The 25,724-nt window shown below is 48.2% G+C and overlaps 12 protein-coding genes across 12 annotated transcripts; 6 read left to right on the plus strand and 6 right to left on the minus strand.

Annotated features, from left to right (window-relative positions):
- Nucleotides 1-4: 4 nt before the first annotated feature.
- PHATRDRAFT_32772 (predicted protein) lies at nucleotides 5-1,150 on the minus strand (the record flags this gene model as incomplete). The annotated part of the gene is made up of 2 exons (XM_002177964.1): nucleotides 5-53; nucleotides 84-1,150. The coding sequence occupies 2 exons, from the start codon at nucleotides 1,148-1,150 to the stop codon at nucleotides 5-7; spliced, it is 1,116 nt and encodes a 371-aa protein (XP_002178000.1).
- Nucleotides 1,151-1,615: 465 nt separating this feature from the next.
- PHATRDRAFT_43545 (predicted protein) lies at nucleotides 1,616-3,328 on the plus strand (the record flags this gene model as incomplete). Its single annotated transcript, XM_002177647.1, has 1 exon — nucleotides 1,616-3,328. Exon 1 carries the CDS (start codon nucleotides 1,655-1,657, stop codon nucleotides 3,326-3,328), a length of 1,674 nt encoding a protein of 557 aa, XP_002177683.1. The 5' UTR covers nucleotides 1,616-1,654.
- A 356-nt stretch (nucleotides 3,329-3,684) lies between these two features.
- PHATRDRAFT_4974 (predicted protein) lies at nucleotides 3,685-4,338 on the minus strand (the record flags this gene model as incomplete). Its single annotated transcript, XM_002177965.1, has 1 exon — nucleotides 3,685-4,338. A coding segment is annotated over one exon (654 nt), but the record flags the coding sequence as incomplete, so codon positions are not given.
- Nucleotides 4,339-5,398: 1,060 nt separating this feature from the next.
- Nucleotides 5,399-6,463, plus strand: PHATRDRAFT_32775 (predicted protein; the record flags this gene model as incomplete). The annotated part of the gene is made up of 1 exon (XM_002177648.1): nucleotides 5,399-6,463. The coding sequence occupies one exon, from the start codon at nucleotides 5,399-5,401 to the stop codon at nucleotides 6,461-6,463; it is 1,065 nt and encodes a 354-aa protein (XP_002177684.1).
- A 7-nt stretch (nucleotides 6,464-6,470) lies between these two features.
- Nucleotides 6,471-7,707, minus strand: PHATRDRAFT_43546 (predicted protein). Its single transcript, XM_002177966.1, has 2 exons — nucleotides 7,614-7,707; nucleotides 6,471-7,514 (listed from the first exon to the last, which is right to left on the minus strand). The coding sequence occupies exons 1-2, from the start codon at nucleotides 7,695-7,697 to the stop codon at nucleotides 6,603-6,605; spliced, it is 996 nt and encodes a 331-aa protein (XP_002178002.1). The 5' UTR covers nucleotides 7,698-7,707; the 3' UTR covers nucleotides 6,471-6,602.
- Nucleotides 7,708-8,136: 429 nt separating this feature from the next.
- Nucleotides 8,137-11,171, plus strand: PHATRDRAFT_18202 (predicted protein). The gene is made up of 4 exons (XM_002177649.1): nucleotides 8,137-8,687; nucleotides 8,742-9,700; nucleotides 9,776-10,142; nucleotides 10,281-11,171. Exons 1-4 carry the CDS (start codon nucleotides 8,223-8,225, stop codon nucleotides 11,136-11,138), a joined length of 2,649 nt encoding a protein of 882 aa, XP_002177685.1. The 5' UTR covers nucleotides 8,137-8,222; the 3' UTR covers nucleotides 11,139-11,171.
- A 2,218-nt stretch (nucleotides 11,172-13,389) lies between these two features.
- PHATRDRAFT_25331 (predicted protein) lies at nucleotides 13,390-15,144 on the plus strand. The gene is made up of 2 exons (XM_002177650.1): nucleotides 13,390-13,910; nucleotides 14,031-15,144. The coding sequence occupies exons 1-2, from the start codon at nucleotides 13,440-13,442 to the stop codon at nucleotides 15,075-15,077; spliced, it is 1,518 nt and encodes a 505-aa protein (XP_002177686.1). The 5' UTR covers nucleotides 13,390-13,439; the 3' UTR covers nucleotides 15,078-15,144.
- A 457-nt stretch (nucleotides 15,145-15,601) lies between these two features.
- PHATRDRAFT_25334 (predicted protein) lies at nucleotides 15,602-16,635 on the minus strand (the record flags this gene model as incomplete). The annotated part of the gene is made up of 1 exon (XM_002177967.1): nucleotides 15,602-16,635. A coding segment is annotated over exon 1 (936 nt), but the record flags the coding sequence as incomplete, so codon positions are not given.
- A 316-nt stretch (nucleotides 16,636-16,951) lies between these two features.
- PHATRDRAFT_43549 (predicted protein) lies at nucleotides 16,952-18,795 on the plus strand (the record flags this gene model as incomplete). The annotated part of the gene is made up of 1 exon (XM_002177651.1): nucleotides 16,952-18,795. The coding sequence occupies exon 1, from the start codon at nucleotides 17,476-17,478 to the stop codon at nucleotides 18,793-18,795; it is 1,320 nt and encodes a 439-aa protein (XP_002177687.1). The 5' UTR covers nucleotides 16,952-17,475.
- Nucleotides 18,796-19,078: 283 nt separating this feature from the next.
- Nucleotides 19,079-21,153, minus strand: PHATRDRAFT_43550 (predicted protein; the record flags this gene model as incomplete). The annotated part of the gene is made up of 4 exons (XM_002177968.1): nucleotides 19,911-21,153; nucleotides 19,707-19,860; nucleotides 19,186-19,494; nucleotides 19,079-19,117 (listed from the first exon to the last, which is right to left on the minus strand). The coding sequence occupies exons 1-4, from the start codon at nucleotides 21,098-21,100 to the stop codon at nucleotides 19,079-19,081; spliced, it is 1,692 nt and encodes a 563-aa protein (XP_002178004.1). The 5' UTR covers nucleotides 21,101-21,153.
- Nucleotides 21,154-21,548: 395 nt separating this feature from the next.
- On the plus strand, nucleotides 21,549-22,197 carry PHATRDRAFT_43551 (predicted protein). The gene has a single exon (XM_002177652.1). The coding sequence runs from the start codon at nucleotides 21,619-21,621 to the stop codon at nucleotides 22,120-22,122; it is 504 nt and encodes a 167-aa protein (XP_002177688.1). The 5' UTR covers nucleotides 21,549-21,618; the 3' UTR covers nucleotides 22,123-22,197.
- A 166-nt stretch (nucleotides 22,198-22,363) lies between these two features.
- PHATRDRAFT_43552 (predicted protein) lies at nucleotides 22,364-25,543 on the minus strand (the record flags this gene model as incomplete). The annotated part of the gene is made up of 2 exons (XM_002177969.1): nucleotides 23,926-25,543; nucleotides 22,364-23,853 (listed from the first exon to the last, which is right to left on the minus strand). The coding sequence occupies exons 1-2, from the start codon at nucleotides 25,349-25,351 to the stop codon at nucleotides 22,364-22,366; spliced, it is 2,916 nt and encodes a 971-aa protein (XP_002178005.1). The 5' UTR covers nucleotides 25,352-25,543.
- Nucleotides 25,544-25,724: the final 181 nt, after the last annotated feature.

A 25,724-nucleotide genomic window follows, 5' to 3' on the forward strand; every position in this document is an offset into this window, starting at 1 on the left:
TGCTCTAATCAATATCGAAGAGTGACTCGTCTGCTTTGTGATTACTGCTATCCCTCTTGTGATGTGCTATAACATGCAGAAACTTGGCTGCGCATTGTGACGCAAAGCTACCGTCGTCTTTTTCACTCCATCCACTACCTTCTATTTCACTGGCTGGCTTGAGTCGATATCGATTGATTTCAACCCATTCCAAGGTGACATCCAAATTCAACTCCCTGGACAGGTAACGACATGTCTCTAAAAATGCGCTGCGATTGTATGGTCCAAACATGTGAATGGTACCTTCAGGTTGGAGTATACTAGCCAAGGTTTCGCTCAAGGGTTTAATCGCTTGGTGGCGGTAAGCACAGTCACAGGCAATCACTGTTTTGTACTTCGCACCACCCAAAATGTCACTGCACCGATCAAGCGACTCGAACGCTTCCTTCCACTCCAAGTTTTTGATGGAAATAGGTGGACGTGTGCTAGGGGGCACACCAGCCAAGGCTTGGTGCACATTGCTGCGGCATTGTTGCAAAACTTCATCGTTTCCGTCAGTCAGTGTGACGGACTTGACGTGCGAGCGCTCTCGGTGATCCAGTGTCGATGCCAAGATATTGAGAATGCTGCCTACGCCCACCCCGCAGCCAAGCTCGACGACATTTCCAGAAAGCTGGTGCCGCTGCGTACCAAAGTAGAGAGCCATGGCGAGCGAGGCTTCCCATGTCGTTGCGCCTGTGCCGGCGGAACCGAACACTCCTTGATCAATCTCTTGGATGTGCACGGAAGTAATGACTTTTCCCAGATCTACAGCACCGAGGGAGTTCCGGCTTAAGACTTCAGGTTGAGCGTCCTGATCTTCATTAGATGAATGAGGAGAGTTCTCGTCTGGTGCAGGTTTGCGCAACACAAACGTTTTCTTAGCTTGCTTCAAATCATACCGCTCTTCAATTGCAAAGGGTGGTTTCTTCGTCGAGCCCGTTGCATGCAGTTCGTAGAATGTTCGGGCAATCCCATCGTCTGATACGTAAAATTCATCGTATTCAATCATGAGAGGCATGTCAACGGTCTCGGTAGAAACGTGGGCTTGCGCTTCTCGGCATGACGTTGGTGTTGTCGAGAACGGAGAGAATGTAGAGTGATGTCGACGTAAAGAAGGAGCTTGAGACATGCTAGTAAGTAGAGCAGTAAGCAGAGGACGCATATTCAAACCTCAACCAATTTTGGCGAAATCCAACTTTGCTCGTAGGATCCGGTGAGACGAGAAATGAATCGAAATCTAACAGAAACCTTTTGCAGTTAGGATACCTTGTATGATTCCTCACAGTCAGTCAACGAAAAATGATTCATAAGAACGCGGTCGCTCGACTGTGAAGTCACGAATAGTCAGGTAACAACTCTAGTAGGAGATGGTGGGTCCCTCTATTTAGTCTTGTTTGACGTAGAAAGAGCGAACAGAAGCAGGATCTGCCCTTCTCCCATTCTTCATACTCTTGATGTGAACGTTTATTACTTATACAATAAAAGGTTGTCATACGTACAACACAACAAGACCTGGATTTACAACCGTATCAATCTCGAAATCTCGAGTCACGTAAATGCTGCCGACCGAGTAACGCAATCTTTTCAATGTAACCAACACAACATCTTACTCTATCGTTTGAACGATGATAGCATGACAGTAAGGCAATTTAACGATCATTCGGATGGGGATAAATACCAGAACTATTCAGGTCCACGGATGGATCTACCCAGCAATTTCCTGACTTTTTTATCAGATTTGAAATGCGCCGTGTCGAAATCTCAATTCGTAGCCCTAAACGAAAACCTGGAAAATCTCTGGAATCTTTCGCCTCAGGAACAAGCTATTGATAATCAACGACAAGTTGAAGAAGACGTGGCTGCAGTCGATAAGAATACATTGATTGCCGTTACGCAGCATTTGATTTCGACACTATGCGGTATTTTGAAAGACGGAACAGCCTTTGGACACCAGAGCCAAGACTCAATAACAACTACCTCACAGCCGATAGATGTTTTGAATGCATGGAATCAGCATCATGAGTCGCTCTGCTTGGACGATACGGAGGAGCCGTTCCTTTGGTTCACTGAAATAATTCGGGCGAGCAAAAACTGGGTTCGATGGATTTTGCAAATATATCCTATGATTGCTCCGTCGAATTCTGTTTCTTACCAAGCAACGCAACCATTCCAATCCAACGAAATGTTGGAGTTCTATATGCTTCTCATGGATGGTTATATCAGCTTGAAATTCGTCAACGCCAAAACTGGCGAGAACTTGGCGCGACACGCCTGCCAACTCCTCTTCTACGCAGTCTATTCCCAATCTCCACGCACTGACGACAAAGCACAACTGAGGTTCCAACATTTGCGAGAACTTGATTTCTTTGACCGAATATTGACCATGCTGGGACAAGCTCAAACCACCGCCTTTGGATTCGCGTTGGTGCAACTCATTCACAACGTTATGTATTCTTTTACCGACGCCTCCAAAGCATGGACGGAATCGAATATATTCTTGACCGCCACCGCTTGCTCGAAGTGTCCCTGGTTGTCCCAGAAGTCGAGTGAGCATTATACCTTTCCTATCATGCTCGAATATATGTTAATATGGTGTCTTTCATCGCAACCACCGTTGCCCAACAATTTCGAGGATCGCCGAGTAAATATAGTTGTTGAGGTCCTACGGACTTTCTATGCGATGCGTGCTGGATCGAAGCTGACTGTGGATTCAGCTCTTGCAAATATTCTGGTGCAACTGCTCCACTTAGATAGTCAGAAAAAGCAGTGTATGGATTGTCAGATCGCAGCTGTTCCTATCTTGATGGACGCCAATCCATCTTTGGGAGACTTTCTAGTTTCTAGGGAATCCGTCGCGCCCTTGATGCATATTTTGGATAGTCAGATGACGCTTGTTTTGAGGAGCAATGAAATGGACAATGCCGGTGCGGCCAAATTGACACCCATTCTAGCTGTACTGTTCAGGTTTTCACAAGCCAACCTCAAGTTCCGGCAATTAGTGAAAGCATCAATTTTTCCCAGGGATCGAGAGACGACTTTCCAAGCAATGGTCAAAGAGGCCGAAAAAGGAATCGGTTCCACCAAAAATATGACACCAATGGACGCCCCGTCCGGAACCTTGAGGGCCGGCCTTATTCGTTTGCTTAGTTGGCCCCAGAGCCACATAAAACGCTTTGTGGGCGAGTTACTTTGGATTTTGTGTGCGAATGATTCCAAAGAATTTTCCTATCGCGTTGGAATGGGCAACGCTCTTCCGTTTCTTGGCCTAAAAGGAATTGTTGAGCTGCCACCGACTATTCATTCTTAACGCCAGGCTGAGGGGAAGTCATCATGATATTGACACATGTGTGGCTAATGTACCTGAAAGTAAAAGGGTTTTTGTTAATTCCGTTACAGATCCTCAAAAAACTTCTCGTTTGGAGTTTTCAATCGTCCAGCTCTCTTATCGTTCTTGTTCTCCGGTTTCCCTTCATCATCATCGTCGTCGCTGTCATCACTGTCTTCATCGTCTCTTTCATCCATTTCCCCGTCGTCCATTTCTTCATCCATGTCATCCCACTCCTCGTCGCTGCCCTGGCCGCTCTTGTACTGCTGCTGGGCTAAAACAGCCGCGTCCATTTTGATGTCACTTTGAACGCCAGTGTCGTCGCAATTTTCAAAATCTTCCTGAAGGACCCGTGCATCCCACAAACGAATGATTCTATCGTGCGTGGCACTACCCACGGAGCTCTTGTCCGCGTTGAAATATAGCTTTTCGATTGGAAATCCATCGTGATCACCTAATACACCAAGCAACTTATCGGGATGAATCTGAACAACACGTATAAGTCCATCGGAAGATCCAGTCAATAAGGTATCTTCATCAACTTTGAGCAAAGCATCGATACTAGCGGGATGCCCGGGGAACCGATCGCTCACGTCCCCCCATGTCCCCCAGCTCCACACTGCCAGAACACCTTCACCCGTACCGGCAACCACCTTTTTACCGCGTTTCATAACTAATAACGAAAGGAGTTCGTCCTCCTGGTCGTCGGAGCGTCGCACCACTTTGGTCTTATCTGTTTCTCCTTGTTGCGCCATGCGCAAGTCGTATATCGACATTGTACAATCCGCCGATGATGCCAAAAGCGTAAATCCGTCTGACGAGGTTTCAAACGCCGAAACATAATCATTGTGCTCTTTCCACTGCTGCACACAGCCAGCCGGTAGCATTCCTTTGGAAGCTGTGGAGCTTCCCATCAGCCGTGTATCCCATAACCGCACGCATCCACTTTCATCGCCGGTTGCCATAACAGAACGCGATGCTGCTACGGATGTAAACTCGTGCAACACGTGAAGCGGGGCTTTACCAAAGGAAGCGTTCGGGACTTTCCACAAGACAGGACTCGGTCCGGACGAAGAAAAGATTCCAGCGCGACTAGCATCCATACAAGCTACATCCCCCGCTGTTCCTCCCGAATAAATATGTTGCCCGTCGTGAGAAAAAGTAACGGTTCGGCAGGAAGCTTGCTTGGAACCCGTTTCGGAGACTTTGCAGGGCATAAGCTGCGTATGCAGATCGGTGGAAGACACCAACGTGTCTGGCCCTTCGTCGTCGCTATCGCTCTGCGCCATGGATGTCGCGTTTTTTCCGTTCGCCTCGAGCTCGAGCAATTCACGGACATCGTGGACTTCCACGGTCCCGTCGACCAAACCCGCCGTGAGGAGATAAGGCAAGGATGGATGAAAACTGAAATCCAGTGGCTGGTCTGAGCATTCCACCAGTGTAGCAGCCGAAGATGCCATGTCTATCGCACAAACACACTGGAGCACAGAGTGGGGGCGCACTAGTTGACACGAAAAAAAAATACGCAATAGAGCTGATGCAGACAGTGATCCTTTATATTTTTCTCGTCCAAAATGGTGTAAGGCCTCGAGTTTGTCATCTATGAAAGAAGCAACGAGGGTGAAAATCAAAATTCGTGGCTTGCCGGCTTTTTGACAACAGTACGAAAAGCAAAATTGAATAGTCCGCAAACTTCTAAAAAATGAAAACGCATCATTATCAGTCAGTTTTTGCACCTGTTTATAGGCAAAAAATAATGATGTACAACAAAAAAATTTATTCGTTCTTTAGGTTATTTAACAGTAGTAACACAGAAAGTCATGGAAATATGAAAACCAAGGCATAACTAATGCCTGTTCGAAGATATGATGCCTCCAAGGATGTCTTTCGCTGGCCCAAGAGGATATGCTTACGTAAACGCATCTCCTTCTAGACCATTTGCACAAATCGGAGGGCTGACAGTGAACGGGATTATGCCAAGCTCCAAAGCACTTTGGCAATAAACCTCGAATCTTGTGAAAGCTCCTATGCCGGCCGTCTGCTTGAGGTACTATGTTGTTGCCGGTGTGTCTCAAAAGGCCGCCCCTGCAAGGCTTTGCCTTCGCCGTCGCCATTTTGACCTTCGATCTGTTGTGGAAATTCAGTCAAATCCAGTGGACTCAATTGAGTGCCGAGTCCCTAAGAGAGACGCTGGCATTCGTAGAGAATATCACCATCCACGAAAATGAGCTCGACTTCGTCAAAACCAACGAGTTGCATACAACTGGCAGTCTGCGTAATCTTCGGATAGCATTCATTGGCGATTCCCTGACTCGCTACCAATATCTCAGCTTGGCCTACTATGCTCAGGCTGGACGGTGGGTACAAGACAGCGACAAGCCCAACCTTTTGGGAACCCCGCGCCAGTTTAAAACATGGGAGGAAAATAACAATTTTACGATGGCGCAACTAGGATATAAGGAGACGTGCAACTGTTATCGACCGCCTGGGAAGATCAATCTGAAAACCTCGTATCAGAATCGCTATTACGCTGACAAGGAGCGCAACGTATACTTGACGTACATTACGAAAACAGGAAAACCCGAAGCTCACGGGCACTGGGATGCATCGGGTGTCTACGAGCGACATCATTTGGAAGCGAATTCCTCATCGTATCTTTGGCGCTTCGATTGGGCTGAAACAATTAGCAATCATCTTGGTCGTATGAATCCAAAGCCCGACTATGTCGTACTCAACGCGGGTATTTGGAAAAATAACGATCTAACAGCCGAAACCTTCAGAACTATCCGAAAGGCCTTGAACAACATGGACATTAAAGGAATCTATAAAACTACCACGCGACGATCGTTTGAAACAAAAACATACTCGGAACCACACGATGTGGAAGGCTGTCGAGTGTTGCACCATTGCCTGAATCTTTCTTGGACAGGCAGCTTGCCGTATCGACGAAATTATTGGGATCCGGTACATTTTGTGGCTCATATCAATACCCAGTTCAATTTTCAGTTGTTGGACTTATTGCAAACCATACAGAAACAAAAACCCGCCACACCAGAGGAAGTCACAGATACACAAATCAAGGGAAGCCTTCGCATAGAAAAAACAAACACAGAATAAAAGAGAATATAGAAAAACATGAAACTGCTATTGCCGTGTCCAAGCGTTTGCCGAAATACTGCAATCCCCATGCGACCCAAAAATGACGCTTACGAGTGAAATTATCGGTCTTTTACAAAACACTGACGCGCACGTGCGTTCAAGGTTGCTGCAGCACCTTAGATTTTGATTCATTCTTATTGGTACCCATCACGCGTTGAAGTATCATGTGAGATAGACCACCGTCAACGTCAGGACTGTCGGGAGGGGGCATTTTGCGTATACTCTGAATACCTAAGGGCAACCCAGTTGGAGTTTCTGTCATGGGCGTCAAAGGCTCATCTTGAAGTTCACGGATAGGTGTTTGTAGTATTCCAGGTCCAGCTGTGGGATTAGCTGTCATTCCGGATTCGACACTTGGAGCTTCGCTGCGGGTACTGCTGCGATTGTCATCATCTTCGTCGTAAGACTGTACCTGAAAAGTGGCCCGCTTTTCAATGGCATAATCATCCTCTTCCACTTCTTCGAACAGGAAGTTGTTTATTTTCATCAAACACACATTCCAGCCTCCCGTAACATACAACAGAACGGATGACACCAGAAGGACCATTACGGTCAAGATAACGACAGCAGTAATGAGACCCTTATCGGCACGAGTGCGTCCGTCGGCTATATAGACTGATTCCAGCACTAGAGTGTCTTCGTAAGGTCTCAAGCTAAAATCAAGAGCTAAGGCCTCCGCCGTACTATCCCCCAAGACACCAGCGAAGGCCTCTTTCAAGTCGGCTTCGTTCATGTTCTGTAGCAAAACAGTATCCAATTGAATGGGAAAACGCTCGTCCAAGTATACGCTTGTCACGACGGCATCGAGGAGTACGCGTCCACTCATGCGTGGGGTTTCATCCGTGACACTGACTTGCATCGACAAAACCTGGTCAACATTGTCGTCGACGATACTCGCAAAATAGACCGAGGCCTCGTTTTCGAGCGCGTATACCTGATCAGCAGACAGCGTGTCGGATGCATCAACAGCGTCCCAGCTCACTTGCATCCATGCCGTCGACTCGTAAATCTAAAAGTTGTACAAGCACACCACCAAGAGGGACGAGAAAACTGACACGTTAGGGAGGAGTAAAGCTTGGTGCCTGTGATTATCTCATCTTTCACTTACAGCCGCTGCTCCGCTACAAATCTCGGAAATACTTAAAAGCAAAGCGGTCTGTAGAAGAGACCTGGTCGACAGAATCCTCATCATGCCGTCAATGGGGTACTTGGAATGGAGTGGAACAAGGAAAACCAACACGAAAAAGTGGGTCCGGTCAGCGAAAGAATTCAAAACGACGGCAAGCCGTTGCTTTTTGTGCACGCCGGGTCAGTCTTTTCTACCATCTCGATTTATGAAATACCGCGAGATTTCGGATGTGCGAAATCTATAGCTTCGACGGATTGACAAACAGACAATCATATTTATCTGGTGTGAAATTGACGCGGATACTCTAACTGAAAAGTAACATAAAGGAGAAAATGTACAAACGAACCAAACCATTCCAGTTGGAGAGTCCGACCCCACCCTAAGCTTCTTTCTGTTTCTCCCATGACGCTACTCGCTAGAGCACGCTGAAAGAATGATGGCGGAATCGATCCCATTCGTCGTTGTTCTCGCCTCACCAATGGATGAGTTTTATGTGAGGCCATTGCCTGTTGTTATTCATTGGCCACTTGTTACACTCTTCTTTAAAGTTCCAAGGTCATAGCTTCATCGTAGGCAATCTGGTTCAAAATGATTCACGTCTTGAAAAGCCGTTCAACGCTTCTCACGGCATCATCGATTGTGCGAACCTCGGTTGGTTCCTCGTCCCGGTACTCTCAGACCCGCACTTACTCTCGCACTCATTCCTGGTCCAAAGACGCTTCCGGAGGCGCTATATCGGTGCTGCCTACCAAGCTTCCCTTCGGTGAACAGGCGCCTCGATTTCCACACACTCTCGGCCTCCCTCTGGTATCGAGACCTTTGTTTCCAGGACTCGTCACCTCGGTGACGCTTACGGACGAAGCCACCATTGACGCCATGGAAGCCTTGACCAAAAACCAAGATCAAGCCTACGTGAGTTGTTTTTTGCGCAAAAAGAACCCCACAGGTGTATCGGAAGGTGGCGTCATCTTGGCCACTCCCGAAGTTATTACCGATCCTTCCGACATATACCACGTGGGAACCTTTGCCCAAATCCAACGATTGACCAGGGGCGTCGGGTCGCCCAAGCCCTCCCATCCTACCGATTCTCACGATCAGTCACATGAGGATGAAACCGCTGCTACTCTCATTCTGCTGGCGCATCGGCGCCTAGACCTCGAATATGTGGACAAAATTGGACCACCGATTGATGTCACGGTGAAACATTGGAATCGATCCGATTACACGGGTGCCGACGACACGATCCGTGCACTATCTAACGAAATTATCAGTACTATTCGAGAAGTTGCGCAGGTGAATATGTTGTTTCGGGAAAATTTGCAATACTTTCCTATGCGCGTGGACGCCAATGATCCCTTTCGATTGGCGGATTTTGCTGCAAGCATCAGTGCGTCGGGGACACCGGAAGATCTGCAAGCCGTGCTGGAAGAAAAAGATGCCGAAATGCGTCTCCACAAAGCGTTGGTTTTGCTAAATAGAGAGAGGGAAGTTAGCAAGCTTCAACAAGAAATTTCGCAAAAGGTTGAGGAGAGAATGACTGAAGCACAACGAAAGTACTTTTTGACGGAACAACTTAAATCGATCAAGAAGGAGCTTGGTATGGAGCGGGATGATAAGGACACACTGATTGAAAAGTATCGCAAAACCCTTTCGGAATATCCGCACGTCCCTGAAGAGGCTATGGAGACAATTGACGCTGAATTGGAAAAGTTTTCGACTTTAGAAAAAAACTCCCCCGAGTACAATGTAACTAGGAGCTATTTGGATTGGCTCACGAGCGTGCCGTGGGGAGTCGAGACGGAAGAAAACTTCGATATTCAGAAAGCACGAAAGACACTAGATCGCGACCATTATGGGTTGGACGACGTCAAAGACACCATTTTGGAGTTTATCGCGATTGGTAAGCTACGTGGATCTGTCCAGGGGAAAATATTGTGTTTGTCTGGACCGCCAGGAACTGGAAAAACTTCCATTGCCAAATCGGTCGCTGATGCGCTTGGTCGTCAGTTCTTTCGATTTTCGGTGGGAGGGCTTTCGGATGTTAGTGAAATCAAAGGCCACCGTCGGTAAGTCGATGACTTTGCGGCTGGTTGTTGGTAGTCCAACCCTGATGCGCGCTTACTCTTATTCTTTTATCGCAGAACATACATTGGAGCTATGCCAGGGAAACTGATTCAATGCCTGAAGGCGACTGGAACTACAAACCCTGTTGTATTGATAGATGAAATCGACAAGCTCGGTACAGGTTTCCGAGGAGATCCCGCTAGTGCTCTACTCGAAGTCCTCGATCCAGGCCAAAATTCAACGTTTCGTGACTATTTTTTGGATGTTCCAGTGGACATAAGTAAAGTTCTATTCATTTGCACTGCCAACGAGCTGGAGCGCATTCCTGGGCCACTACTGGACCGTATGGAAGTCATTCGGCTGTCGGGCTATGATCTCCCAGAGAAGGTCGCCATCGCCGAGCAATATCTGGTACCGAAATCAATGCGTGACAGTGGGCTATTGGTCGATAAAGCGGAACACAAGGGTGATGAAAAGGAAGCCGGAGAAGGCGCGAAAGAGACTCAACAAGAGGCTGGAGAGACGACTAGAGAGGCGGAGGAGGTCGGAGATACTCCACTGGCTAACTTCGTTCATGCCAAGGGCGTGCCTGAAACCCTAAAGTTAACAATCGACGCAGTTCGAAGCTTGGCCCGGTGGTACGCCCGAGAAGCTGGAGTGCGAAACCTTGCAAAGTATATCGATCGTATTACCCGAAAGCTCGCACTGCAAGTCGTGGCGGAAAGTGAGGGTGCCACATTGACCGATAAGAGTTCACGAAAGTCAAACACTTGGGAGATCACAGAAGACAATTTACACGAGTACGTGGGTAAACCTGTCTTTACGAGTGACCGGCTATATGAGGACGGGCCTCTTCCCCACGGTATTGTCATGGGACTCGCTTACACTTCCATGGGTGGATCTGCCCTCTATATCGAGACTCAAAGCATCAGGCGCGGGTTGGATTCGGAAGGGAAAACCCGAGGAGGCGGTACTTTGAAGGTCACAGGGCAACTCGGAGATGTCATGAAAGAAAGTACGCAAATCGCAAGTACAGTCGCGCGTGCCCGCCTTTCTGATATCAAACCGGAAAGCAACTTTTTCGACATAAACGACATCCACATGCATGTCCCTGAGGGAGCAACTCCCAAAGACGGGCCGTCGGCGGGTGTCACTATGGTAACTTCTATGCTTTCCTTGGCTTTGGATCGACCAATTCGAAACGACCTGGCCATGACAGGTGAAGTGAGCCTCACGGGCAAAGTGCTGGCAGTCGGTGGCATCAAGGAGAAAATCATGGGAGCCCGAAGGGCCGGTATCAAGTGTGTCATTCTACCGGCCGCGAACAAACGCGACTACGATGAGATTCCTGACTATTTAAAGGAAGATTTGGAAGTCCATTACGCTGACACTTTCGACAAAGTGTACGAAGTGGCCTTTTCGTCCGTGGATTCAACGTAGAGACTAACAATATAACGAAGAAGGACAGGATGCACATAGCACATTTTATTAAGCCTCTTCTTGTATAACTCGCTCGGCCAGAGGTCGCCAGCATCGGGCCACACTTCGACTTTGATGTAAGGCATGTGAGAGGCCCCGTAATATTAGAGACGCGCGACTTATCATAATGAAATCGTTGGGCAGCTGAATGATTGGGTCTCGAGACTCCAATTCTTCCATGAACATTTGAATGTGCATATTGTTTGTCAAACTAGCATTGTCTTGATCATAGCCGACTTTTGCGTACAAATAAATAACTTCAGGGTCCATTTTTTGCGACCGGAAGCCGGCTTCTTGCATGAGCCGAATAATTTCGTCCCGATTATCATCGTCCAAGGCAACAATAAGTTTGGCAAACAAAACGCGTTTTTCTTTCGACAGTCGCTTCACTTGACCATAGTCAATGAGACCGAGCTGTGGGGTTCCATCATATGATCGACACAGTAGAATATTACCTGCAAACGAATTGCAAGAAATAATTAGTGGAGGATACGAAAAAGTCCAACAGCTATCACTGTTGCGTATCGAGACATACCTGGATGTGGGTCTCCATTAAAAACGCCGTTGACTAGTACTTCGTGACCATGCACATAAAACAGATCGTCCACCAGCTTGGCATGATTCAGAGGCAGTTCGCTCCGATCCTCGTAGTTGCGCTTCGCTACGCCTGGAGCCCAACCCATCAACGTATTATAGATTCGATTCCAAGCATTTTGAATCCGTCGTTTCCCGTCCACTACAGCAATATACAAGTCATATTCGGAAGAAGACGGTCCCACCCATTCTTTGCCTTGGGCTTCGCATTCGCGCTCTTTATTTTGCACCGCCTCCATGTACTGCTTCACCGATTGTCCTGCGCGGGCCGCGTGATGTTCCAAATCTCGTTTCAGCTCCACCGCCAGCTTGTCTCCCCGCAACTCCTCCATAACGAGCACACACTTGGTACACAGGTCCATATATGGCTTGGGGACTTGGCACATCTTACCAGGCCCAGCGAGACCTGCTTGTATGAGATTCTCTCGTACTTCATTCAATTGCAGCGCTTCCATTCGATAATCAAATTCCGTTTGAAATTGTTTTTCGATCTCTTCCAGCGCGGGCACGTGAACTGGCTGTGCGACTTGGGCAAACATTTTGATGGTGCGAACATCGCCCGTCAACAGTCGTTCGACATCGGGATAGCGGACTTTAACCACGACGGGCCTGCCATCCCGTAAAGTTGCCTTATGGACTTGACCGATCGAAGCCGCCCCGATCGGTTCGGGATCAAACGAGGCAAAGGTGGCGTCGAAATCCAGTTCTTGATCGATCACACTCCGAATAACATCGAAACTTTGCGGAGGAACTTGATCTTGCAGGACAGACATGGTGTCTTGCCAGATTGGAGGAAAGGCGTTGCCAATGTTACTCGCACACATTTGACCACACTTGATATAGAACCCCCGGAGCTCCAGAATCTTTTGCAGTCCTTGTTCCGAAGTTTCTCGGTCTAGGTCATCCCATACATCATCAGGTGAATCCTTCCACATGTGAAAACGGTATTCGAGGTACTTAGGGACTGCGAGCGCGTAGAAGGAAAGGCTCCGTTGGAGTCCTTCCGAACCGCCGACATGATCGTGAACGTATTTGGCGCCACCTAGAGTCGTCACGATTAGGCCACCCAGTACGGGATACCACAAACTCAAAGTTGGACCCGAAACAGTCTTTTTGTTTCCTAAAGACGTAGTGGCCAATGGCGCGCGCCTGCTGACATCCCACGACCTCGATGGAAGCCTGGCAAATCGAATCTCGCGTTGACGAATCAGCCAGGGACGCTGGGATGCTACTTGTTGGGATAAAAAAGACACACGCATTGCCGTTCGAGTGACGGACCGATTCCACTAGATGGTGTTGCAGGGTAACACACAATTTTCTGCGTGCATGGCAGATCAATCGTTGAGTACAGTTCGTGTGCGCTTGATGGCATATATCACAGCAAAACGTTTTCCTCATTCCTTGGAAAGCGAAAAATCTCATTTTTGTCCTGTGTTGAGAAATAGGGAAGGGGAATACGAAGGATTAACTGAATATGTCTGATGAGACATCTGACTTTAAAGTACGTCTGTCGGACTTCCGCAACGCGTCTACCTACCTACCTACCTATGTAGTTTCGTGGTGTGGTGTTGACTGTGAACTCGATGGTCCGCTTCGTGCCTGTGCTATACGGGGTCAACCCGTTTGGGTTCGAGCAATCACCCTTTATAGTTCGCAGCGCATCCCACCATGACGGAAGCTTGTGAAAACGCCGTACTCCAGTACCTCTCGACGTCTTCGGACGCGACGATTGAGGATACGTTTCCGTGGTCAGCGTCTCAAAACTTGGATCATCTGCGAGTGATTGGAGCCGTCAAATCGTTGCATACCGAAGGCTACGTCGCAACCGACGAACTTGCCACAAGCTATTTCGAACCCTCCAAAGAGGCCTTGCAAATCCTCAAGGACGGCTCGCAAGAGATTCTAGTATTCAAGGCCTTGACTGAATCTGGAAAATTGAGTTTGCCCGAATTGCAGGCCAAAGTGGGTAAGGATGTCGCCAAAATTGGTATGGGAAACTGTATGCGGAGCAAGTGGATCCAAAAGGACGGTGGAGATCTGGTGCCCACGAAGCAGTTCGAGGAGGTGAACGATGAAGTGCAAGACGCTTTAAAAGCGTTGGAGCTAGGAAACTATGCTCAGGATTCGATTGATGAAAAGGTACGCGTCCAGAGGATATCTTACGAACCGAAAACCGTTGGCTAGCGACAAAAAGTGCGTTTTCATGCTGCACATTTCTCATGCGACTTATCATTTGATCATTCATGCTCATCCACATAGTTGACGCAAGTCTTAAAACGTCGCAAGCTCATTACGCTCAAGACGCTCAAATCCTTAAAGGTCGCACGGGGTGCATCCTACGCACCGGAACGCGTCAAGAAGGCTGCCGATTTGACCAAGGAAATGCTGGACTCGGGTGCCTGGAAGACGACTCCGTTTAAACCCTACAACTTTTCCACACTAGGCGAGAAGGTCGGCGGTGGCTACTTGCATCCCCTCCTCAAAGTGCGTGCCGAATTTCGCAAAATTTTGATGGAAATGGGGTTTGAAGAAATGCCCACCAACAAATGGGTAGAAAGTTCTTTTTGGAATTTCGATTCCCTCTTTCAGCCCCAGTCCCATCCAGCACGGGATGCGCACGACACGTTCTTCATCAAAGAACCTGCACAGACAATCTCGGTTCCGGAAGAATACTACGAACGTGTCAAGACTATGCACGAATCTGGTGGCTCCGGCTCGATCGGGTATCGCTATGATTTCAAACGGGAGGAAGCCATGAAGAACTTACTGCGGACTCATACCACTGCTGTCTCGTCGCAGATGCTGTACAAGCTAGCCAACCAAGAAGGAGGATTCCAACCGGCGCGATACTACTCGATTGACCGTGTGTTCCGGAACGAAACGATGGATGCCACGCATTTGTGCGAGTTTCATCAGGTCGAAGGATTAGTAGCCGATTACGACTTGTCACTAGGGGATTTGATTGGTACCATTGAAACGTTCTTCAATAAGATCGGAATCACGGAGCTGCGTTTCAAACCTGCGTTTAATCCTTATACGGAACCATCCATGGAAATTTTTGGTTATCATCCAGATTTAAAGAAATGGACCGAGATTGGCAATTCGGGCATGTTCCGGCCAGAAATGTTGGCACCCATGGGTTTACCAGAGAATGTGCGCGTGATTGCGTGGGGTCTCTCGTTGGAGCGCCCGACCATGATCAAGTACCGCATCAAGAATATCCGTGATCTCTTCGGACACAAGGTGGAAATGGCCCGTACACGAACGGCTCCGATCTGTCGCTTCGACGCGGTAGCAAAGGATTAATGTAACGTATCGCCGCTCGTAAAGCAAAGTGAAAGATAATAATTTCTAAAGAAAATAAACAGACGTTATAAATCCTTAGGAGAGCGCCGGAAGTCTTCGCCGGCAGTGTTTTGCTCAAACTCGTCCATAAAAGCATCCAAGTCGTCGTTCGACTTTTCACCTATCGGGGCGTCAACAGTTGTGGCTTCTGTGCCAGACATCGCACTATAGTGTTCACCACCTGTTTGCTTGCCGAATTCGTCAAGTTCCTCGAGAACGTCATGAACGGTGCCCGTGATAGTGGCGGAGGACGACAAGACTTGCGAACCATCAGCAAACACCCATGTTGTCCCTGCAGGACGATCATTCTCCTGCTGTTGACTGAGAACAATCGAAACTGGGGTATTCCCGGGCAAGTGCCGGGTATTGGTGGTCGTAACGTCACCTTCGGCACCGACATCCTGAACCAAATCACATACTTGGGTCTTCATATTTTCCCGACAACGCGCACGACTTTCCTTGAATATGTTAAAGTTTTTTGAGTGGAGCAACTCACGACACGTCGGTCGTTTAGAGGGATTGCGCTGCAAGCATAAAGAAACTAGTGAGCGAAAGTCTGTGGAGAACTCTTCGTCCACGCAATCGTCGTCGTCCTCATCTTCATCGTAGGAGTCCAATGAAGGAGGATCTTCCTGAATGGTGAGAATCAAAACTTTCATGGGTGGGTACTTGGCATACGGTGCATATCCCTTCGCAAGTTCCAGGGCTGTGATCCCTAGACTCCACAAGTCTGCTTTTGTGTCGTATCCGTGTACCTGTTCCATTACTTCAGGCGCCATCCACGCAGGGGTGCCAACAAAGGTCTTAGCCTTTTCTTGCTGCGATCCAGCCTGAACTAACCAGCCGGACACACCAAAATCTGCAATCCGAACATCGCCGTTGCCATCCAGCAGAATGTTGCCAGCCTTAATATCGCGATGTATTTGTCCGTTTTCGTGGATGTACTGTAACCCGAGCAGAGTTTCGTGTAAGATGTAAAGAATGTGATCTTCCATACTTGGCGTAACACGTGCTTCGCCCTCTTGTTGCTGTTGTTGCTGCTGCTGTGTTCTCATCACACGTCGGGCAGTTTGTAGACAATGCAAGGAGCTGCCTTTGCGCATAAGTGGCGTGACGAGCCAGAGCTGCGTATTGCTAACGAAAGCAGTGTGGCATGTGAGCACGTTTGGGTGTGCAGAAAGTCGCATTGCTTGTACTTCCTGCCGTATCTCGGACAAGTTAGTGTCGACATGATCCAAATTCAGCACTTTGACCGCGCAGGCTTTTTTTTCTGAAACGTGAGCTCGCCAGACGGTCGCAAAAGCACCCTGTCCTATTTTTCCAATCAATTCGTAGCTCTGGGCGGAAGTAGGCCAAGATTCACACGGTGCAGCAGCTCCAAGTTGAGCATCGGTGGCTCCTTGTGGCGCTGAATCTTCCATGGAGCTGTATCTGAGCAATGCCTGGCAGCTATTCCCTGAACATCAACACCGGCAACAATTAGGCGAATATGACGGAAAACGCAGTTTGTTGATTCTGTCCTCCAGCGCAATACCTATTTCGTTTCGGCAGCGTGCGAAAGATTGGTTGTGCTCATGGTCATACCGGACAGGTTTGGTCACCATTCGGACAAACAGACTTGGTTGAATTTTACAGTTAGTATGACTGACTGTGATAGTGGAACCTTCCTGCTTGCTTAAACGCCTCGTATGTCACATATGACATATGATCTTGTGTTGTTTGCTCGTATGGTAGTCCGTCGTCGTTTGGATTCCAATATTTTGATCTTTCCCCGATTTCTTCGCTCTGACAGTTGAAAACGATCACTTGTTGTCATAAGTTACAGTTAACTATACATTTCAGATACTCCCTTTCACCTAACAGCATCTTTCTTGAGAGAGAGCGAGCGTGGAAAAGCGGAACACCTCAACTAAGGCACCAGATCATTGGCAGTGACGATGACTTGCACCTGTCCAAAATCGTCTTTCAAAAATAAACGTGACATCCTTCTCATCTTTGTGAAGTTATCTTCTTTCTTTTGGACGCTCCTCTGCTGCGAAAAGCGTGTGTCTTGAATGCACATGCAACATTTTGCGGTCTCTGTGATCTCAAATCTCACGACTTATATGCCCCCAATGCGTGAAAGAGACGAAACAATAGCGTGTGGGTGAGCAACGTGATTAACGTCAACGCTTGAGACATCCCACGATCACTTCATAGTCATGCACATGTGAACAGATTGTCAAAAAGGGAGATTCTCTTGTCGAGAGAGCAGCTCTTCATTCCTAAAGAAAGAATACAGATTGGGCACATCCATCGCATTTTTGGCATACTAGAAAGTTTCTGGACCCAACTCTCTAGCTCAATAGACATACATCAGATGCGCGACTCTTATTCCGACAAGAATCTATTGGATCCCGAGTTGGAGCTGCATTCCGAAGGCACTTTGTCAGAGGACGCGGAACACAGCGAAGATCTCCTTTCAATAATGGAACACGTACACTGTCAACACGATACGATTCACCACGATCGCAACCTTACCTCTCAACCCGTTCCACAGCCACCTAGTACAATGGAGATAAATTCTATTCTTGTCTCACATGCCGTACGACCACTCTCCGAGAGACTTGAAATGTACAGCGACGAAGAGTCAAAAACGGAGAGCTTTGATGCGGACGATTTTTCACATGCGCCTTCACAATCCTCTAGCAACGAAGTTTCGCGTTCGGACCTGTGTGCTGGGCAAGCTTTTCGCGATTCGATCCAATCCATTCGGGACGCAGCTTCCCGTGTTGAGACCGCAATGGCCCTCGATCAATTGGAAACGATTCGCCAGGAACTTCGTGTCAAGTCGAGTGAACTGCAGGACCAAAGTGGCCAAGTCGAAGAACTTAGAGCGCTACTTGCCCTAAAAGAGAATCGTATGTCCACACTTGAACTGGAACGAGACTTGTATAAAGCGGACAGCAGCAAACTGAAAAAGGATTTGGCTTGCCTAAAGGCCAAGTCGTCTTTGGCGGATATACCAACTCCGTGTACGGTCGAGCTTGAAAACGATGACGAATGGCCGGTATGCGATACTTCGCAGAGCGCTTCTTCCTCTCATCAGAGCAGTGTGATACTCCTGCCACAACTTCGCTACGTTGTTACCAGACCTGATCTTACTCAAGAGGGTACGTCTTCAATAATGGAGCCTTCGAACCCTGGATTAGGTAACGCACCTAAACTGGAACTATCTGAATATGCGCGATGGCTACAAAGTAAAAAGGTACGGTATCCTTTACCTTGTGAGAAGCCATCCATCCTTTGTGGTGCCTCCCGGAATCGCGGTCGCGGTTTTTTACCCTTTCGAAAAAAAGTTCAACCACAAGGGAAAGCCCCTATCCAACCTATTCTGGATAATTCTTCTGGTACCTCGTTACAAATGCATGTTGACGAATTGAGTGGTCGGCTAAAGGCTGCTATGGACATATCGGAGGAGCTCCGACGTAGACTTGCCATGATCAGTCGTTACTATGAAAGTCTGATTCGAAAGCAGCAAAAAGGGCTCACGGATCTTAGGTCGGACCGAGCAAAAATGGAGGCGGATTTAGTCAGCCAAATCTCTGCTATCGATTTGGACAGGCGAAAACAAATCGCAGCTCTACAACAAAAACTGGAAAATGCCGAGATGGAACTGAAAACGTACAAAACCATATAGTCCTCTTTATCGTGAACATTCGTCTTGCTTTATGCTTCCCTCTTTTCGAAAACGATTCACGGCTGCTCCTAGCTCAAATAAACGAGCTCTGGTCAGCCCACCATGGAACTGTCCGGGAGCGAGTATTTCGAGACCGCTCGTGTCCAACGTAGAATCAAAGTCTTGCAAGGCTTGCCGAATCGTCTTTCCTTTCGTGAGTGTCCGCGAAAGACACTGCAAAACAGCGCCAATTGCACTTGTCTGTGATATAGAGACTATTTGTTCCAACGAAGTGAGATCGATTTCAACGTCGCCGTACGATATAACCCCCCTTGCCGGGGTTCTAACCTTTCCATTAGCAGCAAATGTGTCTAGTACCGGGAATCGTTGACGAATTTTTCCAAATTTTACCTGCAGTTTAGCAGAATCTGATCCGCTTCGAGCAACAATCTCTTTCGCATGTGCTGTGACATCCTGGCATCCATACGAATCCATTAGTAGCACATGGTCAGCTACGTCGAAATAATCGCCAAGTCCACCAATAACTAGAACCGAAGAAACCCCCTGTGACTCATACAAGGATCTGATAACACGCACAAACGGTGTGATTGGTTCTTTGTCGGAAGCAACAAGCTCCATCATTTTATTGTCTCGAACCATGAAGTTCGTTGCACACGTATCTTCGTCTACTAGAAGGGTGTCTGCACCTAGTTCGATTGACTATGAAGAAGAAGTCATAAGCATGTGTTGGAAAAGACGAAATGTCGGTTGTACCGATGATAAATTGCGGCACAGTACAACGAATAGTCGGGTCCTGATATCTCTCTTGGCGGTCAAACGCTCCTCAGTAGCAATGGAAGTTTGCTCTGCGGAAATACAACTCGCCAGTGCATGGTCTCTCTCCCGACATAAGCACACGTTTGCTCACTTACCTCCACAATATTTGTTGCCTGGCTTGTGCTTCCGCTCGCATCCGACGTGGTAAAGCAAGATGTACCTTTACCAAACGGCAGATTGTTGATGAACGGAGAAATATCGACCGCTTGGACAGCACGGCCATCTTCCGCACGAATTTTGACCGCTTGGCTGCTGGTCACACAAAATTCCCGGCCGTCTCCAGGTACTTTCAGATAGACTCCGCTTTGTATGGCTTGTAAGAGGGTGATTTGCCGTGAAAGCCACCACCGCAGATCAGGGTAACACCCTTGCGAATTCCCATGCCCTGGACTACCACGCCGCTGATGGGGAGGGTAAACTCCTTTTGCAGCGACGGAGGAGACTTAAAGGCAACGACCGATCCCGCCATGGGGCGATCTTCAACTCCGGAGACACGGGGCAGAATTGCCCCGTTCCGCACGAAAGATACCAGTCCGGCAGTATCCAGCTGTTGTTGCAGCCAGGCTTGATCCTCTACCGACTCGATGTGCGTGCGTATACTGTCCAAGTTCATCGAGGTGAACATCAGACTATCACTGATCAGTTGCGGTAGCACAGCGTCCATGATTTCGTGTGCGGCGTGACCCATAATTGATCTCCCCTTTGCGGGAAGATTGATGGTAATTTGGCATAGAATGTTACCTTGTTCGTCAACTTGAACCGCTGACTGCTCGATAACATTCTGTGTAGGCTCCAGCACTTGCACGTCGCCTCCTTTGGGTCCACTCCATCCACCCTTACCACCACTACTGCTACGCAAGCTATGATCGGCTCCCACACGTTTGCAGTTGCCATACAAGCGCCGCAGCAAGAAATCACCAGTCGCCATGCGCCGCGTAGCGTTTGTATAGAAAGAGTTTGAAATGCGCGAGACGGAAGGTGGAAGGGTGACGCGACACCGGGTAGGCGGGGCGAACGGATCTGCCTGAGCACGTCCGACTTGTAAGACAAATCCCTCGGGATGAACCCATCCCGTATTTGGAGCAGTTTCTAAATCATGATAGGCGGGATACTGACGACCGTCGATGTGTTGTAACAGTTGCTTTAAATCTTGGAAGGTTCCACCGTTGGTACTAGTCCGTGCGCGGTGATTGTCTCCCAGGTTACCGTTTCCACCCAGAGGACCTCGATCGCGAGCGTCGCCACTGTTTCGTCCGCCACCGCCGTATTTATTCTTATAGTAGGCACCACGACCTCCACCGCCTCGTCCCCGGCCTCCTCGATCACCGCCGCTATAGCTAGACATGCCGTGTCGATGCAGAGACTTGGTCCAGATTGGATATCTAGGAGCGACACGCTCAGGGCGAACTCCTCTGGCGGAAACAAAGGTTCCGGAAAACCAATTCAACGATGCTGGTGAATGCAACAACAGCAGCGCGGGTTTTCTCATAAATCACTACGGGCTTAGCGGGGATACGTACATGCACAAGGATTGTAAATGAATCGCTTACAAAAGTTAGAAGGAAGCGGACTTGTACAGTAGAGTCGTAATTCACTGTCACTGCTCTAGTCGATGGGTATCGGTCCATCGTAGGGTGATGTAGGTCAGGCGGGATTCTAGAGCCGGTTCACTCACGTGGAAGAGACACAAAAGCTTCACAGTCTGTTCCTCTACCATGGGAGGAATTTGGAAATTGGTGATTTAGTTTTTCTTACGCGTGGAAGTCTGCAACTCATGGTCACATACAATACCACAGTAGGTACTACCTCTTTCCAAAAGCGCGCGAAACCCGCCGATTCATAGTACGAGTGTTGAAAACTCCACGAGCGCAAAAGGGATCACGCGTTTGATGTTTCGATGGCTGTGTTTGCTCTTATTTTAGTTACTGTTAGTCACTTTTGTCAAAAGCATCCGAGTCGCTAACAGCGAAATCACTTGTTTCTGTCAATATCATCAACTTTCTCAGGATGTTGTCATCGCGATTTGTGGGCATTGCTATACTCTTGGCTGTCGTGCGATGGGGCGAGGCTTTCTCGATCACGACGCCGACATCTGTCACCAGCCGTAGCTCGTCGACCGTTCGATTTATGGCTCCCATGGCCCAACCGGAAACCCAAATCAAAACCAAAACAAAGCAAGTGACCAAGGAAAAGCAGGAAGTGATTCAAAAGAGCAAAGTCAGCACGGGTGACCCCGTTCAAAAGCGTGACGAGGACTTTCAAGACGCTCCCATGTACAAGCTCATGTTGCTAGCCGACGATGGATACGATGGCGAACACGTTATCACCCGCATGTGCGCGATTCTCGAAGATATGGATGAAGATGCGGCGGCAACGGTTTTTAAACAGGCGCAACAGAGTGGCAAGGCCATGTGTGGAAAATACCCCTTCGAAAGGGCAGAACTGTTCAAAGAACAACTCGTCCGATCGACTCCCATGATTTTTAGTGATTTGGAAGAAGAAAATGCGTAGCTGGCTACTTGCTTTTACCACCATACGCTACTTTCCGCGAAATTGTGTAATCTGATGTTTTTTTTTCAAGATCCTCTTCACTATAAGTTTGATAAAATGTTAAGTCGAAGGAGACATGTTCTTTCGCCACAGAGGCTGCTAAAAACACAGTTTCTACCGGACAGAACCAAACAGAATTGAACATTCATCCAGTGATCTAGGCATCGACGATATGTTGCATACTGTAGCATGTCCACTCCCGTCATTCACCTTCGGGCATCGGCTCTTTGTGCCGTTGTCTTCGAAAGACATGACCGGGCCTTGACGGTGTTCGACTCGAGTCGTCCTCAATTTCCATTGAGTCTTCGTAGCTCTTGGACGTCATAAGTGCCGTCAACTCAAGTGGTGACGGATTCTGCTGTTGTTTTCGTGCGCTGGCGGAGGGTGCAATACCCAAGTATTCCATCATGTGATAGGTACGACCCCCCAAAACAAATACCGTAAACATAATGCACGCAGAAGTCATGGCCTTGAGTTCCGGTTTGAGACGTGTTCCGATACCACTGACTTCATCGTACAACGGAATGTGCTCGACTAATGCAAAAGACATTGCCCCACGTAGCCCAGCAAACCACAAGACCAGTTGCATCTTTTTATCTATAACAACACCAGCCGACTGCGGGCTTTTTCGTCCTGCCGATTGCTGCATTCGACAAGACGGCCGATTTTGTTGCATACGTAAAATAAAATTGGCAACCCAGCTCAGACACGGAATCATAATGCCGCGACTAAGACAACACGCCGTAATCGAGATCAAGGTGTGCCATATGTTCCAGTGATAACGATGGCTGAAAAGGAAAAGGCCCAGATAAGCAAAAATAGCAGTCTCCATCATCGTCGAAATGATTTCCGTGACAAAGCCAATATGTGTCTTGGCTTCATTCGATAGTTGTCCCATAGGCGAGAAGATCTGGCCACGCTTTCGAGCCGACTCGACTTTCGGCGAAGGTTCTCTCGTGTCTCCGATCTCAGACTCGCCATGCTCGTCACCGACGATGTACAAATCCATCACGAACCCGGCAGCTACTACAGAGACAATGCCGGACCAGCCAATACCGTCGCAAACATAATAGGGCAAGAGTGCCCAACAAAAAAACATTAGCACCTCCACCAACGGAGTCTGACATCCGTGGAAAATCCAGTAGTAGACGGTACAGAGCATACCTGATGCGACACCGATTAAAAATGAGCCAAACGCTACCACCACAAAATGAATGACGGCAGCTATCACGGCTGCCCGATCAATCACAAGTGTTTCGTCAAGAAAATGCACAAGCGTATGAAAGAGAACAATTGCGACGCCATCATTCAATAACGACTCCCCAAAAATCACGACATATATTGTATCTGTATCTGTCATTCCCATGTTACTTAACACACTCAAGACAGCAATTGGATCAATAGATGAAATCAGCGCACCAAAAGCAAGGGCCTCAACGTAAGGAATAGGATAACACCAGTCTGACAGCATCGTCGTGCCTCGATGAAGAATTGATGCTGTCAAAACAGTCGCCACCAGTGTACCAGCAACTGCGTAAATCAGAATTGGCACAATGTGGCGGTTGAAAGCTCGCTTGTCAATGCTGATTGCAGCTTCAAAGATGATTGGTGGTACCAATATGCGCAAAAACCAGTTTCCATCAAAGCTAATGTCGTGGTGTGGCAACAGCAACATACCGTATCCACTCAATACTGTTCAAAAGGAAGTTAATTTGTGGTGAGCTCGTGATGAATAGGAAAACGTAAATAAACTTGCCAACATACCTCCGACAATGATGCAGCCTGCAGCTTCGGGCAACCACAGAATTTTGAAATGACGAATCAGGCTTTTCACCATTCCACATAAAGCCATGACAAACACGACAAAAAAAAGCCGGCTGTCTGAGACTTGATCGTCTACATCGGTACTGCAGTTGTCATGATAGACGTTCAGAATGGACGCACAACACGTCCTGGCTTCAATAGACGAAGGATCGTTCAGGACGGCCGATACTGCAGCAGACGCATCCGATACAGCCTTGGAAGAGGCTGCCGCTTCCGATTTAGCTGCATTTGTCGACGTGTGATTGGTGGCTTTTTCAATGAGCTTATCTCCTTGTTGAAGCATGAGAGCTTCACCCATGACCTTTTCCGAAACATGGCCGCTGGCGAAAGGAAGATCTAGAGACAATCCACCACCAGAATGTGTGTGGTTCGAGTGTTGTACCTCCTTGTTTCCATCATTGGCAAAGGAGGACTCGATGCTTTCATCGAGTTTTCGGCGTACTCTTGCTTGGCAAAGCTCAGGCCTGATCTGACAATCCAGCGTTGCCCAAGAATGCAGAATATCTCGGTATACAACGCGGTCTAAATCTTCTTTTACGAGAAAGCGAGCAGTTTGCCAAGTTTCGTCCGTGGCAACCTCGTCTTCGGCCAAAAAGAAGGGGGCAGGTTCTTTCCACATAAGCCAGTCACCTATCCGGCGAAGCGTTTGCGAAAGGTAGAACACCGACTCGTGCCATCGATCTACTTTGGGTATTGATTTGTCCCATAGTTTCTCACTCATGTTACGGTGCTTGCGTCTCCCTGCTTTATCTTTAGAGTCGGAGTCTTCGTAACCGTCATTGCTGCACGTACGCTCGAAGGCTTTTTTCAATCCTTCGCATTCATCCTTGCCGTCCGTCGCGTTGATGACGAAGTTAATTACGGACTGGCGACAAGCTAGTGCCTGGGCGGCGTGCAAAGGAATTCCCGACAATTTCGGAGGTGGAAATGCAGCCGCTTCAGTCGTCATTATTGTTTGTTGTTGTTCTCCCGCCGATTCCCGCGTATCGACAACGACCGCAACCGGCGCGCCAGAGCCTCGTCGTGAAGCGGACGCAACGGGTTGGATCGGAAAAACTCCACTTTGTCTTTCGTGATTGGCGATATTTGAATGTATCGTAATAGTCGGGAAGGCTTCCAGGAGCTCGCTCCAGAAAGCAAAGGCTATGCTAATCAATGTTAGGAACACAAGCATTGTCCACATCCAGGGAAACTTGCGCCGGGACGGTGGAGTCAGAGCGGTGTTCCGCATGCGTGAACCTGTGTTAGAATACATCTGTAACGGTATGATGAAGCCCTCGTCGTGATCAAAATCAAAATCAGTTTCCTCCTTATCTCGTTTCAACGATCCAACACTTCCAGATGGAGACGCCGGGGTGTGCAGCATTTCAAGTTACAGTCGTCCAGAATGTGAGTACAAGTTGTTCCGTATTTCTCTGCGCGAACGATGTATCTATCTGTGGCCGTTAACGGATCTGCTGCTTCCTGCGCGTAGCTTGCGTACAGTGAGGTCGCTCAAGAGACTAGAATCAAATCCAGCTCTACGAATCTGGCTGCGTATTTCACCAAGAGCAGCTCGGTAACGAGTATGTTTTACAACAGCGAGGTGGGGTGTTTGTTGTACTGCAGGTCTCAACTGCAGAGAACGGATGCTGCCGCGATTCCTTGTGAGAGGAGTGCGTGGTGCGACATGAAATCAAATGAAATATTTATGGCTCGGACAAGACAATAGATTAGCATACATAATGAATATCATCGAT

The sequence above is a fragment of the Phaeodactylum tricornutum genome, chromosome 2 (assembly GCF_000150955.2).
Source record: "Phaeodactylum tricornutum CCAP 1055/1 chromosome 2, whole genome shotgun sequence".
Classification (NCBI taxonomy): Eukaryota; Bacillariophyta; class Bacillariophyceae; order Surirellales; family Neidiaceae; genus Phaeodactylum; species Phaeodactylum tricornutum.

Bases quoted from the DNA above. Each gene is read 5' to 3' on its own strand.
- PHATRDRAFT_43546 (XM_002177966.1), bottom strand. From the start codon at position 7,697: ATGATGAGGATTCTGTCGACCAGGTCTCTTCTACAGACCGCTTTGCTT. The intron at 7,515-7,613 runs GTAAGTGAAAGA...TACAACTTTTAG, and splicing joins TTTGTAGCGGAGCAGCGGCT to ATTTACGAGTCGACGGCATG.
- PHATRDRAFT_18202 (XM_002177649.1), top strand. From the start codon at position 8,223: ATGATTCACGTCTTGAAAAGCCGTTCAACGCTTCTCACGGCATCATCG. The intron at 8,688-8,741 runs GTCGGGTCGCCC...CAGTCACATGAG, and splicing joins TCCAACGATTGACCAGGGGC to GATGAAACCGCTGCTACTCT. The intron at 9,701-9,775 runs GTAAGTCGATGA...CTTTTATCGCAG, and splicing joins GAAATCAAAGGCCACCGTCG to AACATACATTGGAGCTATGC.
- PHATRDRAFT_25331 (XM_002177650.1), top strand. From the start codon at position 13,440: ATGACGGAAGCTTGTGAAAACGCCGTACTCCAGTACCTCTCGACGTCT. The intron at 13,911-14,030 runs GTACGCGTCCAG...TCATCCACATAG, and splicing joins AGGATTCGATTGATGAAAAG to TTGACGCAAGTCTTAAAACG.
- PHATRDRAFT_43551 (XM_002177652.1), top strand. From the start codon at position 21,619: ATGTTGTCATCGCGATTTGTGGGCATTGCTATACTCTTGGCTGTCGTG.